General features: G+C 29.4%; 3 protein-coding genes across 4 annotated transcripts in view; 2 read left to right on the top strand and 1 right to left on the bottom strand.

Annotated features, from left to right (window-relative positions):
* The first annotated feature begins 1,708 nt into the window (after nt 1-1,708).
* LOC107440150 (ribosomal protein L18) lies at nt 1,709-8,878 on the top strand. The gene is made up of 7 exons (XM_016052989.3): nt 1,709-1,897; nt 2,000-2,086; nt 2,368-2,475; nt 5,871-5,969; nt 6,052-6,175; nt 7,156-7,225; nt 8,753-8,878. Exons 1-7 carry the CDS (start codon nt 1,895-1,897, stop codon nt 8,826-8,828), a joined length of 567 nt encoding a protein of 188 aa, XP_015908475.1. The 5' UTR covers nt 1,709-1,894; the 3' UTR covers nt 8,829-8,878.
* Nucleotides 8,879-13,421: 4,543 nt separating this feature from the next.
* LOC107440149 (uncharacterized) lies at nt 13,422-19,222 on the bottom strand. Its single transcript, XM_016052987.3, has 2 exons — nt 18,179-19,222; nt 13,422-15,188 (listed from the first exon to the last, which is right to left on the bottom strand). Exons 1-2 carry the CDS (start codon nt 18,829-18,831, stop codon nt 14,837-14,839), a joined length of 1,005 nt encoding a protein of 334 aa, XP_015908473.2. The 5' UTR covers nt 18,832-19,222; the 3' UTR covers nt 13,422-14,836.
* A 187-nt stretch (nt 19,223-19,409) lies between these two features.
* The window catches only part of LOC107440148 (sphingosine kinase 1), a 50,051-nt gene continuing 49,319 nt past the window's right edge, over nt 19,410-20,141 (top strand). The window contains exon 1 of one of the 2 annotated variants that reach the window (XM_043043348.2): nt 19,410-20,040. In XM_043043348.2, coding sequence (XP_042899282.1) covers nt 19,620-20,040 — 421 coding nt within the window. In that variant the 5' untranslated portion in view covers nt 19,410-19,619. The remainder of the gene's footprint in view (nt 20,041-20,141) is intronic. The other variant, XM_071186405.1, reaches the window with a different exon arrangement.

Below are 20,141 nucleotides of genomic sequence, written 5' to 3'. Positions count from 1 at the left end.
GAAGTCAAGCATCACTGACTGCGGTCAGTGTGCGGGTGGATGACCACTTGTATCAGTCTGCGTAGGGACCGAGGGGTGCGGTATTGGTCCTCGTAAACTGTTCTTCCGTAAAGTGCTCGGCTTCGCGTGCAGGTCGTCGGGCTACCGAAGCGGTGGTGCCATCCCCTCTGCAGAATATCAAAATTGTGATGGCATGTCTTCGGATCATCCTCAGGGATGCTTAGATGCAATAGCCCATTGTGCAGCTCTAGTGCGACGTAAATGAACAAATCAACAATTATTAACTTTTAACGCATAATAGCAACAAAAATCAAGGAGTTAAAAATTTAAGCAAGAATGATGAATAAACAATAAAATCATAATCGAACTGAATAAATGAATTTTGTGTACGAAATAAAATATTACAAATTAAAAATATTTAAATTATTAATTAAAAATATTAATAATATTAAAAAAATTTTTTCTATATATTTAAACATTTGTTTAGCTGATGATCTCTTGAATTCAATGCTTTATCAAGCAAAATCACATCTGTTATCTCAATTTTATACAGAGTAGACTAAATCAAGAATTTTGGCTGATAGGGCTGTCAAAGAGGGAATTGAACAATGGTCTATCATTTAAATAAATAAGCAGAGAAAAGAAGAAAAAAAACCCAAAATTTAAAAAAGAAAAGAAAAACTAACTAACTAAATAAATAAGATATTTTTCTCTTCATATAGTTCAAATTACTGAATCAACCTTAATGTTCATTTTAAAAATGTTGCTACAGATTTCTCACTTTTCATCAGCAAATAACTATCAGATTTGATGTTTTATTAAAAAATTAATCTGAAAAATTACAAAATAAAATCAATTACAATGATAAAATTAATTAAATAATCAGGCGAGATGAAACATTTAGGATAATTTCAAGAAGAAAAAAAAAGGTTTTTATAATAAATTATAAAAAATATCCAAATTTTGTAAAAAAGTGAAACAAGACCCTCCCCCTATTTACAACCCTAGAAATTTTTTGTTCCAAGCAACTTATAGCCAAAAATCAGACCAAAAGGTGTTTCTGTGGATATCTGATATTTTCAAAGTAAGGACAAAAGAGCACAAGGCAATTTCAAGAAGTTAAAAACATTTTACCACATTGTAAAGTGAGGCAACTATTTGACAACTCTGTGGGTGGAAGCTATGAAAGCGGGTACATTTTCATCAGTGGAAAGAGCGTTTGATTGCTCTTTTGGGTAAAAAAAAAGTGAACTGTAGGAATTATTTAATATTTTCAAACACCTCGAATAGATTTTGAAAAGCATCCGTCAATGTAAAGAGAAAAAAAATGTATTTTGGGCTTCAGAGGGCCCCAGCTCCAAAACGAATTTAAAAAAAAGAAGTGGGATCTGGGAGCCCTTGCCATCTCTGTGCACCAAGCTACAGCTTTTTTATCTTATACATATGTGGTCTTATCCACACATCATCTACCATAGTTATCGATAAGATGTTTGTAGGTGGTTTCAATAGATTTTAACAAACATTTTTATTTTAATAACTAATAAAAACATATTAGATTTTGCTTAAGTTTTATTTCAAAACAAAGATTTTTTTAAAAATTAAATAAAAAGTATTTAATGCAGTTATTTGACGTCTCCAAAATGTGTTTACAACTTTTCTAGGGGGAGCCAAATTTTCATACTCCCTATCTTTTCTAGCTCTGTACGGTTCTGCATGGTTATCAATAAAAAATATTCCGAATAAAACTGAGAATTAAAGTTAAAGTTAGTTTTTTAAACTATCTGTGTTTAGTGCTCACATTTTCTTACTGTTATACAACTCAACTCGGTTCAACTTAATTCAGTGTTAACCAAAATATTAAACAGGATTCCTCGGAAAGGGTCCGCGTATTAAAATGGTAATCTTTACTAATCTTTATTAATTTATTATCAAGTAAAATTTTTTTTTTATAATATTGACAAGATTGCATGAATGTACTTATGTCTAATTCTATTTTTAGGGGATCGACATTAACCATAAAAATGATCGTAAAGTTGTGCGAAGGGCACCAAAGAGTGAGGATATTTATCTCCGGCTTTTAGTTAAAGTAAGTAATTTTAACAAGAATGTGTATTTATCATTTATTTAAGTCGCCATTAATGTACACTGTTTTAAAACTTATGATTTTAATATATCCCCCTTAACTGCTGGTAAATACTAATCTTATGAACTCTTTTAGCCCTACATGTGTTGTAACGAAATTTTTAAATCGCATTATTTATTTTTAATCTAAGCATGCTTGACATAATAACGTGTGTTTGGCTAAAATGTTGTTGGATTCATGTTCTAAATTACGTTCTGTTGGTAACAGTTGTTTTCATTTTCTAGTTGTATCGATTCTTAGCAAGAAGAACTGGAGAGAAGTTTAATAAGATTGTAATGAAACGTCTCTTTATGAGCAGAATTAATCGCCCTCCTTTGTCACTAGCACGTTTGGTAAGTTTTGATTTTGTTCAGTTCGTAGTACTAAAATTTATTCTAATGCCAGTTAATTGATATTTGAGATCTATAGTTAGTGTTTGTTTCATTATAGATAAAGTCTGTTTGATAAAATGTATGCAGTTGCATTTTTACGCCCATTTGATCATTGTCTTGAACTAATTTTATTGTAGTCAAAAGCTTTTGTGATATTTTGTGTAACTAGTTGGCTCCTTAAAATTTATTAAGATTTTATGTTGCTGGAAAATTTGAGTGTATGTTTGTAGATAAGTTTTTTTTTCTTCATAGTTTTAAATAAATGATGTTAATGTGACACTATAAGTGGATTTTTGTCTGCTATTAGTGTCATATGTGGTTCTGAGGCTACTTGTGTAGTTTAGTTAATGCCACTGCATCATATATTAATGATGTCTCCAGTTTTAAAACTGATGTTGACTGAAGCGTTGTATATTCCATTATCACTCCATAGTCTCTTTTGAGGCTGTTATTGGAGAGATAGACCATACAAGGTACAACCAGATCTTTAAGTTGACAAATGTTTTAACTAGATATTTGTAATGTTCAGAATCTTTTAGTTTATTACATTTGTTTAATAAGAATGCTTAATTTATGATTTATTATTATATAAATTATCAGGGGTCTGTTCAGACATTTTGTATTAGGTTTGTTTTTGTAAAATTGTGAAAAAACTATTCATAATTTGTGAATATGAAATAAGCTTTAAGTCACTTTCCTTCAACCGGGGTCCTGCTATTGTGAACTAGTGCAAATAGGGTCCTTTTATTGTATAAATTGCTAAAAACCTCTTCAAGATGTTTTTAAATTGTTAATAGATACAAGATTCTGTTCAACTATTACTGCTACTAAATTAGAGATGCAATGTACGAATATTTGGTATTAAGCCTATACTGCTGAACACAGAGTATTCATTTTGGACAAAAAAAATGAAAACAAAATCACTGAAATTTGTAATAATTTCAATTAACATATTTTAAATAACATAACGTAGTTATGTTTCACTTTTAATGTGCTGTGCATTAAGTAAACTTAAACAATTCTTAAATTTATACTATTTTATATAAAAGATTGCCAGAAATTAACATTTATTTACATAATATTTTATTTAATTTATGAATAAATATAAATTTATTGTTTTATTCAACGTTTTAACAATCCTATGCGATCAAAATCCATTTTGGCTTCCATTCGTTCCATAGCGTAAAAGGGCCAATCATTTTACATGTTGAATAAAATATTTTGGCTTCTGCAGGTGCGTCTACTGAGCTAGGTTTGGTGAGATTATTTATTGCACTCGCATGTGTCACTCTGCTGCATTTTGCAAATATTTTAAATTTCAGGCTTAATTTTCCACCTCTGATATTGAACCAAAAAATCTCTTGATCATTTTATAATGGCTGGTATAATCAAGAAAAGAGTTTTTTTTGTAAGAAATTAGTTCTTTTATCATGATCATGTCAAGTCTGTGAAAAAATTTTTGGATTTTGTTAATGTATATAATGTATGAAAATATTTATTGAGTGCTTAAAAGGTGATTATCTTTTGTTGAAAGATTTGTCAATGCACCCTTTTTTTAAAGTGTTTCATTTTTTATTTGTTTAAGTGAATGTATAAAACATAATTGTAAACATAAATAGATCGAATCTGTTTTATGCCTATTAAACCCTACATTTAATCAACCATTATATGCCTAACATTCATATCACGTCTCTTACCAGAATTATTTATGCATTCTTTAAGCTTATGACCCTAACTTTTGTATATATTTATACATAATGTTTGTAAGATTGTTTTTTATTAAAAGATCTTTTTAATAAAAATGAAAATTTTTCTCTCATGGGAGACATTACTTCAACTTTCAGAAATAGTAATAAGCCTTAATTTTTATCCTATGCAGTGTCGGATAAACATATGTTAAAGAAATTTCTCATTAAATTAGATTGTTTAAAGTGAACTATGCGACAAGTTAATAATTTAATATCTTATGAGCCGTGAATGGTCAACATTTTAGAAGAGTTATATTTATTAGTGTTAGTGCTTTTTTGTAACATAAATTATAGAAATTTTTCTACTATAATAGGGTCCTGTAGTCCGATAAGTGTCCTGAAATTGTGTACTATAAGAATTGATAATGAATTTTGTTTCACTTGCATTAAATAGTATTTATAGTATTTGATGTGAATGTGATGTTATAAGTGAATTATTATTTACTAATAGTGTCACTTGTGGTTCTGAGGCTACTTGTGTAGTTTAGTTAATGCCACTGCATCATATATTAATGATGTCTCCAGTTTTAAAACTGATGTTGACTGAAGCGTTGTATATTCCATTATCACTCCATAGTCTCTTATGAGTCTGTTATTGGAAAGATAGACCATGCAAAGTACAAGTTAACATTGTGGCTACTATTTTGAGAGTTAAATTAAATATACTGTATTAAATTTACATATATTATCTTGCTTTCAATATGTAACTTACACATTTTTCAGTGTAAGTCAACTGTCAACTGATTTAATTGGTTATTTTCTTATTTAGTATATCTTATTAAACGCATATTTGTAATATATTTATTGCAAATATATTTAAATATAGGTATATTTAAAATGTAGAATTAGCATATTTTTTTAAAATTTTATAATTTTAGCTGTTTTGAAATGTTAACTTGTAAGAAAATTTAGAATAAAAATTTAGGAAAAGTTGAGAATAATAGGTTTCTTTCAGTTTTGAAAGAGTGCTAGAAATTATTTTAGAATTACTCAAATTTCCACACTGATTTCATTATTTTTTAAAATCAAAAAATACTTCAATATAATTTGATAAAAATAGATTGAATTTAAATGTAAGTTTTTGCAAAGATTGTTTTCATTTGTCTTCATAAATGTTGAAAATATTAACATGTTTGGCACGACATGTCATTAGTGAATGCCCTAACTTAAAAATTGAATGAGGCAGCGTGACTATATTATGTGCCACACTACAATGCAGTGTTGTCCCTCCACAGGAAAAGCCTAAACATATTAATTAACAGGGAATTTCAAATTTTTCCTTGCAAATTGGAAAAATCCAAGAAATTTTATATCTCATTTATTATAATTTTTTTTTTAAATTGCCGACCGCTGTGAGTTTAACCTAAGGGGATATTTAAAGATAATAGATAATTAAAAGATGCTATATCATTGTTTGTTTTAAGAAAGTTGAGCTGGTCCTTATTTCTATAAGGCCACCCACCCCTCTGCTGAAATGATGAAATTACTTAAAATTGTCGTAGTTACATTATCTTAATAATATCTAGCATTTATATAAAATATATTTGGTTTTGAAAAGGTATTCATAAAAGTTGATTTGCTTATTAAAGTTTACTTTTAAATTTTTAGGCCAGAGTAGTGAAGAAACCAGGTAATGAAAATAAGACAATTGTTGTTGTAGGCACTGTTACAGATGACTTAAGGCTTTATGAAGTCCCAAAACTTACAGTAAGTTAAACACTTAATTTCCTTATTGTATATTTTTAAAATGTTCTCTTCTGTTTAGTAAATATGTATATATTTTTTTCAGTTGTGTGCTCTACGAGTGACCGAACGAGCAAGAGCTCGTATTTTGAAAGCTGGAGGTGAAATAATCACTTTTGATCAACTAGCTATGAGGAGTCCTAGAGGAAAGAAGACTCTTTTGATTCAAGGTATAGTGATTAGGATGCAAGGTTTTCTCACTTAGATATGTTGTGAAGTCTTAAATGTCGATTCTATTTTTAATATTTTGAAATTTCTTAAGAAATCAAAGAAGAAAAGTTAAAAATACTGCTTTTAACTAAGAAAACACAGCATATATCTTAATTCAAGCTAAGAAAAGATAACAAAGCTGGATTTTATTTTTGCGCTTTGCAGTACGAAGATGCAGAACAAAAGTTTATAAGTTAAAAAAACAAAACAAGCATGTCTATAATGAAAAGCCAGAAAGAGTCAGAAAATTTGTTATTTAACAAATGCTAATTCTGTTGCTCAAATTTTTTTTTTTAAATTTGAGTAATTTATAATTTTGCTATTTTTAAGGGTAAAAAAAAAAAAAAAGACTTCTTGAAGTATAATTTCTTAATCTAAACCCAGAAAAAAAATCTATAAGAATTAATGTTGATAATTAAATTATATTATTGCATTGTTAATCAAAGAATATCAGAATGTGTTAAACGAACTTGAAGTGATCTTTTGCATATCTAATTGACAAGTTGCCTCTGTTTTTGTAAAGTTCTGTAGAATGTTAGGTGTGAGTGAAAAAAAACTATGATTTAACTGTAATTTAAGCCATTTTTGTTAGAAATATTAAGTGTTTTATAATAAGTGTGTAAGTTAAAAAAAAAACAGCATTACCTGGATTCAGTGTCATGCATACTGGGCATTTTCCCCCCTGCTTTTGTCCACAAAACCTACCTATTAACATAATTCAATTTTCGCAAGAAAAGAGCATTCAAACCCTGGTGTAACATTTTAAAAATGTCCCCAAATAGCTTTTATCTTAGGTTAGTACTAAATCTTTTAATATAGTGGGTAAATTCTTTCCACATATGAAGTGTTTACATAAAAAGTTGCTTTTTAATATTTTTGTTTTATTTATATAATGTATTTTTCTTCATTCTGTGGCTGTAATGAAATTTATTCTTTTCAGGATGCCGAAAGGCTAGAGAAGCTTGCAGACATTTTGGAAAAGCTCCTGGTGTTCCACACAGTCATACTAAGTAAGTACAAATTACTAAGAATTCCTTAATGGGACAAAATCTGGGCTTGTGGGGCTTCTTGATTTTAATAGCAAGTACTGAGTGACCACCCTGTTAGTACATGAAAATTAATCTTATAAAAAATAGTTGTGCTTTTTAAAATGTGTAAGGAGAATAGTTGTTTTCTGATGGGATATTTGTACTTGTTGAATCAAAGATAATCCTCTAAGGCTAAAAAGACAAAGATTAGTTTTGTTTTTCAAGCAAAAATTATAAAGATGTGTATTGTTTAAATTGATGAAATCGTTATAATGGTATAGCGTTTCAATTTTTTTTGCTTAGCCATCATAATTTAGCATTGTTTGCTCATAGTTTATCGGCAGTTATTTATCATGCTCCTTCAACATGGTTTTTCCATTTTCAATATGATGTTATTCCGACATTCGAATTTTGCTTTGAAATTTATATCAATAATTTAATAGTTTTCTCTGAAGTTAATCATTTTTTTGCTTCTTGGGGCATGATTTTTCAAATTCAGATATTTCTAATATGATATTAAAACATGCGAATTTCGATTTTCAGTTATCACTTTCTGACTTGATTGACTCATTACGATTCAATCTTTATTAATGGTGTTTAGCGATAGTTTTTTCCACAGTCAACCCTTTTTACGTGGTTGTATCAAATTCGTATATTTTTATGCTGATGCGATGTTATTATTGTATTTATGTTACTCCACTTTAACATGTTCAATTCCTTCGTGTCTGCCTTGCCACGTCTTGATAATTTTTTTTCCACAAGTTTTTCCAAACTCTGATAATGCGCTATTGTGACACAAGAATTTCGAATTTGGGTTTAGGCATGCTCTAGGGCGACGCTGACGTACCCCCACCCCCCCAAGAGTCCGCCGTTTAATAATTTTTAGTATGAACTGAAGTTTCGTGAAGAGGCCGTTTTTACAAATTTGAATTTTGTGCAGAGGACATTTTTTAGAATTTGAATTGTGAAGAGGCACCTATTTCCACTTGGTTTGGCCCTTGGTATCGATTCCAAATTCTTACTTAATTTTTTATAATAAATGGACTTCAATTCTATTTCCAGTTATTTTATGTTTTAATTTAAAGATGATACAAGATAGTTATATATAGTCTATTAGATAATTAGGAGTTTACTAGTTTTGCCTGGAGATTTACCACCCTGGACTTTGTTCCACTGCAACCTCATTAGGTTAGTGCTATAGTATACCTAGCATTAGTTACATAAGCTGTTTAATAAGTAGAGACTTTTATTTAATCTTCATTTTTATCAGCCAAAGATCCAAAGAAATATATTTTTTGTTCTGGCATATTCTGACATAATAAAAATTGATAATCATATAAATGTTGTAAATTTTCCAGACTGAATGAAAGATTAGTTTTTCTTCATGTAGTGAAATAAAGGTCAAGTTTAATATAATTAAAAATGATTTAGACAAATATTTATGGTGCTATTTCTTTGTTTTATTGAAATTGGTTGTGCTCAAATATTTAAAAAAACTTTCTTTTGCAGACCATACGTTAGATCAAAGGGACGAAAGTTTGAGAGAGCTCGTGGCAGAAGGAAGAGTCGTGGATTTAAAGTTTAAAATATTGGCTGTAAGGTTGATAATCTTATGGAATAAAATGTTCACATCTATTATTTCTCTTTCATTTCCGATTCATTTTTTCATACACCTACATTTACTAAGGTTTTGTATTTTAATAAATTTATAAAAAGTAAATTAGTTACTCATGATTTTGATATACAATTTTTGAAAGTTTGATGATGAAAAATGATATATACTTTTTTCTAAGGTGTGAAATGCAATTGTGCTGTGGTGTTTTAATCGACATACTTTTTTTTCTCAAATGTATAGTTTTAAAATTTAAACAAGTGAAGAAAAGCTTTTAGTCTGATGGTAATGGTTGCAGCAATGCCTATGTGGATAGAAACACCCTTTGAGGACCATATTTTTAACTTTTTCTGAACCATTTTTAGGAGGTCAAGTTCTTTGTTATGTTCTTTGCATACAATTGTATTGAATTCAGTACAAAGACCCATTTATCAGTATTTAGGCAGCAAAGTACTTGAGATTTTATCAGGAAATTTTAAATTTCTTTAATTATAAATTTCCATTAAGAACTAGATTATTTTGCAATTTAAAATTTCATTTCAAGTTAACTTATTTATGACTATCAGTTTATTACTTATTTAAATAATTTATATATTTATCTGAGTTGAGAATAGAGGCAAATATAGTAAGACAAAGAAAATTAAGTATCTGCACACATAATCCAAAAGTAACGGCAGGCTCATGATTTTTCTGAGTACAGAATGATTTTATTACAATACAACATTTATTTCAGAAAAATATATACATGCACACTAACAGAGGTAGATTAATTAAAATGGTTTTAAACAAAAATGAAAGTGAAGAACATTTACTATTCACCATACCGGACACCATTATTATAGCCGATTGTTGTTCGCTTAGTGTTGAGTAATTTTCACATTAAAATTTTTTTATAATTTTGCCTCCCCCCCCCCAAATCCTTCACTGCGAAATCCATATTTAACTTTTCATGTCAGGCTTGAGCAACTTGTTCATTTTTACTAACAAATGAAATTGCATTAAAGACATTCCACTGTATTTGTTTACTTTGTTGTAAAGCATTGTGATGGGGTCGCTGATTTTAAGGCTAAATAAGTAGTTCTTTTCTCTACGGTAATAACATGAACACCTCGAAGATGGAAGGCTTTTGTACAAATCAGTTTAGTAGTCTGACTTGATAAACTGCACAGTGGAACAGATTACAAAATCTGTCACTATATTTGGGCCACTAAACAGTGCTATAAAGAAGATTTTACTATGATTGGACTCTTAAAAGATGCAATTTCTCGTTTATGGCAATCAGTGCAGAGGCCTTTTATCTAGGTGTTGTTAGAACTAAATCTTCTACGTTACATAAATTATGATTATGTTGTCTGCTGCTTATTTTATTTTACCTGCAAAATTTTTTACATGGATACTTTATTTAACTGTGAAGGCAAAATACCAATGTTACCAGGCAACTGTAGTTTAAAAAAGATACTATGACAATCTCGCAATATGGTACGTTATTTGTACCAACAAAGTTAATTAACATTTTCTATTAGTACCAATTTTGATTCAACTTTTATATTGTGTCATAATTGAATAAAGTAAATGTTTCCTCATTAAATGATTAATTAAGAGATTATGTTAGAAAATATGCATAGATTTTTATTTTTCTGAAAAATTTAGTTATTAAGGGTAGTTTGACATATTTGTCAGGATATTTTTTTACCTCTCTTTCTAAATCTTGTTGAATGGTGACATTGTTGACATTCTCATCTTGTACCTGTTAAGATTCTCTACTCAAACAACAATCTTTTTTATAACATTTTATAGATTGATTAAATGAATAATAATTTAAAATGTCTTTAGAAAGATTAGGTTCTAATATTTATTTGTTAAGAACCAGTTATTATTAAGTTGTTGGAATAACCAGAGGCTGGTCGAACTACAAGTTATTTTTTCTCGTAAAATTGTGCAAAAGACCTAAATATTTTGATACATAAAATAAAGTAGCAGAGTTTTAAGGAATTGCAGGGTGCATCTTCACAGGAAAGGGCACTTGTTACTTCTGCACTTGTTTAATTAAATTATTAAAATATGTAATGACTGAATTTGATCTCCAATTTTTAAATTGCTTAAACTATTTTATATTTCACAAAACAGAAAATATTTCCATAACAGAAAAATTTAAATTAATTTTTTTATGTATTTTAAACTGAAAATTTGGAGAAAATACATTTAAAGGTGCATTTTAAATAAAAGGTAATTATTTACAAAAATAATGGTGAAATTTAAAATGACTAAAAATTCATCAAAATACCCAAATAAAAGATATAAGTATCTCTGGAGTTGAATGTGTGAATTTTAACTAAATACTAGATAACATAAGATAAATCTTACAAAAATGAAGGAATGAAATTAATTAGTTATCAGTAAGTAAATAAATTAGAAATGGGCTTTTCATTAAAACAGGTCATTAAGAAAACTTTTTCCTGAAGCTTATTTTCTCATCGAGGGCACATTTATAAGGATCAAAGGGCAGATGGGGTTGGCCACCCTTCTAAAAACGTTTACGTAGATTTTAAAGCAGAATAGCCAAATTTAAGAAAATTTTTTGTTTTGTTTATGCTACTGAAATCTGTCTAGCAGGCAGAAGAGTGCCACCCAGGGAATATGTGCTCTTTTTTTTATCACAAAAAGAGCACATGAATTTAGTAAATTTTATCAATGAAGTTCAGAATTCAACTAAAAATCTTTCTGAAAACTAATAAATATGTCTTTTACTTAAATCATGAGGTATTTTTAACTCTAAAAGCTTGTTCCACGCATAGGAAGCGCTCCTTAAAACTTCTACGGGTGTATTACGCTTTGAATTTTAAATAAGAATTTAGCAAAAGACAAGGCTATCTATAAATATTTTTTCTCTGTTTGAAGCACAAATAGATCAGATGCATTTTCCCTATCACATTGAACTCCACTATAGCTATGGCTGGAACCTTGTCAACAGCTGCATTGTGAATGTAGGTTTTCAATCCTATACAGGAAAGAATGATCTGTAGACAATACACATAGAAAAGTACTGTGAGCATTATTCTGTTGCCTATATTTAACAATTTCGATTTAATTTACTATTATACAAGACATGCCTCTAATTAATCTTCGGGTAACTTATGATTGATGAAGATAGACATAGTCTGAATCTCCCTTCTCTATATTGGGATCCTGCACACACTTGACTGCTAATAGAAATACAGGAGAAACCACACATACACAACCATGAACTTAATACAGCTCTCACATGACAAACAATCTTAAACTCGGTGAAACTTAATGCATCTCTCGCCACAAGCGCTCTATATCCAGTGGACTTAATACAGCTCTCCCAATCTTTCGCAAATACAGCAACTATTGGTATATGTTTAATCCAATTCCATCCCAGATAAAATTCTGGTGGGGGAGTACTGTGGCTTAACTACAATTATTAAATATCAATTCACTAGTATATAACAGGTGATTGTGCTCCGGAAAAAATCCAGATTTATTGCCAATCGCAGTCCAATGTCCAAAAGTTTCAAGAAATCATTGACGATATTTATGTATACAAATTCTTGTATATTTTATTTAGAAATATTGGAACTAGCATTTATACTTTCAGGGGTCGCATTCCCCCTAAAATTCCTAAAACTATGTGCAAACCCTAAAAATCTGATAAAATTTTGTTAGTGTTCCTAAAAAATTAGAGTTATAGGCTAAATATAAATAAAAAAGCAATCTAAAATGTAAGAATTTAACTACATTCATTAAAACTGTTTTAATTTTGCCACATGGGAATTCTGATCCTGAGAGGTTTTTCGATAAATAAAGCAATGCTTAATGTGAGTCACCATGAGAATACTATTATGTCTCTTAGACTAATCAAAGATACCATTCGAAATTATGGAGGAGTGTTGAAGATCACCACAACACTATTGAGGGCAGTAAAAGAATCTCACAAATCATATCAAGAATATATTAGAAAAATGATCATGATTAATTTGTTTTTCTCTAACTTCTAATATAAATTGCTGATTTGAAATCTAATAATATCACACAATAGTTTTTCTTAATAAAGTAAGGTAAAGGGTAATAATAAAGTTTTGATTAAGAAGGTAAAAATTAAATAAAAATCCAAGTTGGTGTTAATTTATTTTTTCTCTTGATTTATTCTCACTTTTGCCTGTTCCTGAATTATGCACTTAATTTCTGATAGGTAATGTGTAAAGTTGAAATTTCATTTTTACACTTTAGAGATTTCATTCTTGACTTAATAAATTTCAGAGCTTTATTTTATGGCTTGCAATTATTTATGATGTGTGTGAATGAATTGTAATAATCTTCTGTTATGTAATGAACTACCGTGTGATCTGTTTTTATCCTAGCAAAATCATATATTACCCCTAAAATTTACCTAAAATTTTTTGAAAAAAGTTCCTAAAATTACCCTAAAATTTTAAAAAACTTTGCTGCTACCCCTGTACTTACTTTGCATCTTTTTCATTTGTAAATATTTTTTCTGGTAGAATAATAAATATGATTAGAGATAAAAGAAAACTTATACATATATTCATTTAAATTATGCTGCATATAATTTATTTAGAATTTCATAATCGGAAAATATCAATGACTTAAATTTATAAAGACATTAATTTTTTGAAATGCATCATTAATGATTTTACTCAAAAAATTTCAGGATTTTTGAGTTGGGCTCACAATCAAACCCCTGATATAAGACATGTTTACTCCATTCAATCTTGGGGTACCTTTTGATAGATGAAAGTTGACATTGTCAAAATCAGTCTCACATAGACATAACTCAGTAAACATAAATTGACAGGAATAAAATTAGTGCAAGACCATAGAGTGCAAAAAAAANAAAAAAAAAAAAAAAAAAAAAAAAAAAAAAAATACAATATAGGTATGACTTTAAAATACAGCTTGAAATGGTCATCTGCATCAGACCAAACAGATGAAATGCAACCAGAACTTACTTTTTGAAGTGTTAAATTTATATTTTAAAAATAATTTTCTATTCTTTCATGTAATACCAACTGTCAGTAGAACATTTAAAAAATTTCATGTTAAAAAATTTTTATTAACTTCAGCACATAGTAAAATATTAAGGCACTTCATTATGTACTAGGATAATTATGTTACCAAGTTTTTGGTTCATACTAATCCAGAATAGAATATTTCAGGCTGCGGAAATAAACCTTTACCTGGTGTATTGAGTTAAAAAAATAATACAGTAGGGAACCGATTATCCGGAATGATCGGGACCATCGCTATTCCGGAAAACTGATTTTTCTGATTCGCTACAAAAAGCGGTTTTTTTATTGTTAAACCCAACAAAAATTAGAAAAATATTTAGAAATAATCTTAAAAACGATGAATTAATACACTAATGATTATTTCTAAAATGATGGTAAGGTAAACATCTTTCAAAAAAGAAAGAAAAATCCTAAAATCTTATGAGTAAGAAAAATTTTGTTTTTTTAAATAGCGGGAAAATGTATCGAATTTCGTTCCGGTTTTTCGGTTTTCTGATTTCCGGATAACGGGTTCTGTACTGTATAATTAACTTCATATCATGATGAAATTTTCACACAAAGCTGGAAAAAGCTTCCTAAGGTGTAACTTGATTAATTTATACATTAAATATATAAGGCATACCTATTAAATTTCAGAACTAATTTAATAACTCCTTAAAATATGTATTCTTTTAATGTGTTTTGAAAAAAGTTGTTTTGAGACAACTTTTAAAATTTCATTTGGTTAATTTTGGGCACTCTTTCATTTTGCTACACTAATGGGTACAGATGGCATCAAGAGATCGTTCTTGATGATCTGAAGACAAAACTTAAAAATTGAAGAGTATTCTGAATGAGAACTTATCGTGACATCAGAGGAGAATACTTATAATTTATCAAAAGGTAATGTTATTCACATATTTTCAGAAGTTTTTAGACCAGTGCAGGAAACTAATCATATTCTGAGCCTAGCGTGACACTCATTTCTTCTCCTTCAATAACTGTTGTGTGGTACCATTGATTGGTATCAACAAGAATTATGTCTCCTCGATTGACAGTTATATTCATAGGTGAACAGACATCTTCACATTCTGGAGGCGGAAGAAGATACCAAGTTTTTTTCCCTCGAATCTGTGCTTGCCACGATGGTCTTCGAACATAGTCTAAATGCATGCTGGCGCCAGTTCCTTTATAGCCCATGAAGATCCAATCAATTGCACTTAGCTCGGAATCATCAGGTAAAAAGTAGGGTTTAGAATAATGTTGACGAAGAACAGCAGAGACATCTGGATTGCAGTTACTCCTAAAAAAGATTGTAAATCTTCAGTATAGAAGAACAACCAAATATAAACTGCCTAAATCTATAAATAGTCACAACAATTTATAATATAATAAAATAAATAACGGTTATAACAATTAATAAGCAACTACTGTATAAACTTTGGTCACTCTAGTCAAGAGTTTACACCCTTTTCCGCGAAGTTTCTTCATTTTCTAGCCAGGAATCAAACAGAATCACTCTCTTAACCCTCTACATTGGTCACTATCTCAATCCTCAACAAATCACGGCACTATAGATATAGTGCTTTTGCCTTGATTCAACAAGTAAATCATCAAGGCTCAAACAGCACTGTAATAATAACTTTATTCACAGCCATGTGCCTTTTTAACACCTTGAAATGCCCATAACTGATATCCAGTCATATTTTCCCATTGACTGAAGGGGGAGTGTGCCATGACTAAAGCTTTTATAAAAAATAAATATAAAGCTTCTAAACTTACTCTGATTGGAGGAGCAAATCTTTTTTCATGGTGGCTAGACCACCTGGTTATGATTATGGAGGTTCTTAGCTTAGCAGTCAACTAACACTTCTCTCTCATCCCTCCAAAAAGCATTTACAATAAAATCTCAATGAAAATTTGTAAACTTGATCATTTACGATTGTCATATAGGATGAATTTGTGATCAGCATTTTCAGATAATTTGTTAAAGACAAAATTGGTACTTGTCTTCTTTCTCTTCTGCTACAATGTATTTAACTATTTAATGCTTAGTTTTTTTTATTTTTTTTATCTTAGTTTAAGATAAAATGACTAGTTAGTATAATTGCTTCTTATTAGATATTAAAAAAATAAATCAGTACCAGTGTTTTCACTACAGCGCAAGAACCTCGCATATTTTTTTCTTTTCTCGCATTAAAAAATTATTACCGTGAGAAATTCGCGCATTCTATAAATCAATTTGAAAATTCGAGAATTTCTCACATTTTGGAAAAAGCTTCGAATTACGCTAATTAGAATAAAATCTGTTTCACTTTTCTTCCTGGATCTTTCATTATTTCCAACATCTGCCCCGTTATCTAGCTTCCCTATTTACCAGTATTGGTCAGAACCTTTTCGGACAACAGAACACAACCACAGAACCCCTTTCAGAACACATTACTCTGCAACCTTGTGTTTATACTGTAAGGTTTTTTCATGTAAGATATTCAAATTTTTTATGTGCTAATGTAAGATGGACAAATACCTTGTAAAGGCAAAATCTTCTATGATGATGCACCAAAAATATTCAATACTTTAAAAAATAGAAGACGTTAAAAATGTATTATAATTAAAGAAATGATTTTTTTTTTCGAGAGTTTTAGTGCTTTTTTAGTTTTTATAAATCTCACTTAACTTTTTGAAATCTTACCCTGTTTTTGAGAAAGGGTGAGAAATTCTCACTATTTTTTTTTTTCTGTGATGAAAACACTGAGTACAGTAAAAACCTGATATTAAATATCATTTGTGACAAAAGAAAAAGTAGCTTTTGAATAATTAAAGGCTGTGAAGAAAAAAGAAAGGAATAAAACTGAATACGACTACTTTTCACGAAATTTTTTTTTTTTTTACAGGAAGTACCACCAATAAATAAAAGTAAAATGAATTTATTATAGTTTATAAAATGACATAAATTTTAAATACTACAACAACCTCACAGCATTTTTCTGGGGAAAAAATGCTCGTATAATGCTCCCTATGCGAGTCATTCAAAAACTAAAATTTCACTTTATTTTTAAGTACATGTTCAGCTCCATTTTTAATCAACCTCAAAATAACAACATCAGAAGTAAACCTCTGATAACATCCATGGTCATAAGTTAGGTTTACTTTCAAATTAGTTATTTAGAAAATTAATCACCTCTTTATTGAAAAGAATGGAAGTTGTTACAGATACTAAAGTTAGGAAATTCACAACAATCTCAAAGGACTTTTTTTAATGTGTTAGTTACAATAAAAATCAAACTACTCTGCAATTAAATTTAAAGGTTACACATGGTACTAACTAACCTGTAATCATGGCAGAAATAATGTTAATTTGAAATGTTTTCTATCACATTAAACTTGATAAATATTCTTATTGAAAGTTTCTCCATTATGTATGTTATTTATATTTGAATTGTTAAAAAGAATTAAAGGACGCACTTTTGGTGCGATCAGGATCACCAAACGTTTTTATACTTTTATAAATATTTTTCTTTATATTAAACCGTAAGGACTGCCACCAAAACCGTTTTGGGTGTACAACTTAACCCCACTTCAGGAAACTTCCCATACTAATGATGATAAAAGAAGTATTATATTTAAATGTTCTTTATAATAGAAATGCAAATATTCGATGTGACAAAAAATTATTCTGATTTAAGAGTGAAATTTTTTTAAAAAGCGATACTAAATTATTGTTTTAGAAAGATTTACATGCCAGTACTTGAAAAAAAAAATCAACAAATTTTAAGCACAACCAGGCAAGAAAATAAAGCATGAGAAGAATAAATTAAAAGGTATAACTCATAGTCATTCCCAAAAGAACCACTACACATACACATATTTTTTTAAAATTTTTACAAATACAAAAACCTTTTATCATACAGGAATAGTAGTTGACACCAACAGGTAATGATATAAAAATATCCCCATCTTTTTTTTCTACTGGTTCCTTAAAAAAGGGAATATTTAAAAGGCCCTGCAAAGTTATGCCCAGAGGCGGGAATATTTCCTTATTAGTATCTCCACCTGCTCATGTCAACTACAATTGCCAAGGCACCAAAAAAATATTAAATATATAAAAAAATAATAAATTTCTGTTTGCCTAAGGTTACTACAAGTTATACCTTTCAAGTTAATTTTCTTCTGTGATTTTGTTTGTTTGTTTGAGCCAATTATGGTAGTCACCAAAACTTGGCGACCAGTACGCAAATCTGCCTTCAGAGTTCCCTAATTCTAGTGAAAGTTCAAAATAGTTATTGAACTTACCATCCTATGTACCAAGTTTTTTCATTTTTTGAACTCATTTTTGCTCTTGCTTCGCTCATATTGAACACTTCTTTAAGACTCAAAAAAGTAGTTCTAAATGGAAAAAATTGGCATTCTTCTTCAACACTTCTATGAGCACCTTCAATAGTGGAGTATAAATTTTTAAAAAAATCATAGTTAAATACATCTAAAGCTGTCCAATCTCTACAGCCTCCTTTAGCTAATAAAGGATGTGACAAGTAAGCATATTTGGCAAAAATATCTTTAGTTACATTTTCAAGAATTGTAAAACTGTTAATGCCTCTACATATGTTACAATTAGTTATAGGTCTAGTAACTTCCATAACTAAATAATTATTTTCTATAATGCATCGATTCAGTTCAAACTCTCTGCCGTTTAAAACAATAGATGATATTGTTACTATTATTAATAAAAACAAAGCAAAATTAAAATTTAAAAAAAATTTGTAACAAGATGTTGGCTTTTTGTTATTGAAATGTTTATTAATTCTCGATTCTATAAGTGACTCGATTTCCTTTTCGCACAAACCTAATTTAAGACCAGTACCTTTAAGTGAAATTAAAGAGCTTTTTAAGTCTTCATACTCTTTTTTAGATTCTTGCTTAAATATAATGTTGGATAACTGAACCATGGTGATATTAGAGAGGGGGGAAAGGAAATTTTAAACACCTCTGACGTTTGTTCGAGCCATTCTCAAAACGGTGATTTTTATTCACCTTTAAAGTTTGATGTCAAGCTACAAATACTGCCTACTGCCTTGTTAATCAAATCCAAACAAAATCTACAAATTTTTTCACCCTGCCGAAGATAGGTGATTAAAACCAGCCGGAATGACAATTAATGCAATGCAAACAAATACTTTATTTTGGTTTTGTATGATTGACAGGTGAAATCTTCAGTGCACAGTTCGAATGGGTTCAACGATTTCATTCAGTTTTCTCAGTTCAATCAGATAAATCAATTTACTGTATATATAATCAGTGACAGATAGGAACTGTCCGTAGAAAAAAAGTTACTTTTTGTACCCGAAATTAAATGACTACCTTTTGTTTTCGCTTTAACCCTTTGAGTTAGGAAAATTAAAAAAAAAAATATCAGTGTGAATTGTCTATTTTAAACAATTAAAGAAATATCAAATGAGGTTTTTACTGGAAAAAATGTTCATTTATTTCATTATTATCATTTAATTTTTTTGCAATAAAAAGATGGCAACGTATCATTGCTAACAAAAACAGCAAGAAGAAATCGAAACAGAACAAAACAGCAACAGCTGTGAATGAATCTTCTGTGACAACGGAGTAAGTTGTGAGAAGGAGATAACTCATCAATCGATATCGTAACTAATGAGGAAGTAAACAGCAACAATTTGATATTTTTTTCAACATGACCTACTGATCACGCTGGGACTCCTGCCGTATAATGGCTTTTAATTCTTCCTCAGAAACTGTGATCTTGGAAGATACTTTTTATTCCTATCCATTGACTTCAGTTGTTTGTAATTTAATACTCACTGAGAAAATTTTATTCATTCATTTTGTTAATAAAGGAAAAGATGAAGTTGAAAAACTCTTCTTGCACGATGTGATCGGTTGTCGGGTTTTACACGGTAAAGACAAGTTAAAAAATGATCCAAAGGATCATTTCGGTTACTTTTGTGTTTATGCATATCTGTTGAAAACATCAGCCGGTCTTCTGAGCAAACAGCTTAGAAGAGAAAGAAAATGTTTAACGTTTCAAGCTCGAAAATATGAAACTCAAGAGGAAAATATTAAGCTTGTTGAAACATGGAAGAGGGCTCTCTCTTGCCTTTTAAGGGGGCGATTTTGTGTACAGAATGGAGGTAATTTTGATGTTAATTATTTTTACATAACATTATAACTGAATACATGTTACTAAGTTCATATTCTTAGAGATACAAATAACCAGAACTCTAAAAATCGC

The sequence above is a fragment of the Parasteatoda tepidariorum genome, chromosome 10 (assembly GCF_043381705.1).
Source record: "Parasteatoda tepidariorum isolate YZ-2023 chromosome 10, CAS_Ptep_4.0, whole genome shotgun sequence".
Lineage (NCBI taxonomy): Eukaryota > Metazoa > Arthropoda > Arachnida > Araneae > Theridiidae > Parasteatoda > Parasteatoda tepidariorum.
This window is presented reverse-complemented; position numbering and strand designations above follow the sequence as displayed.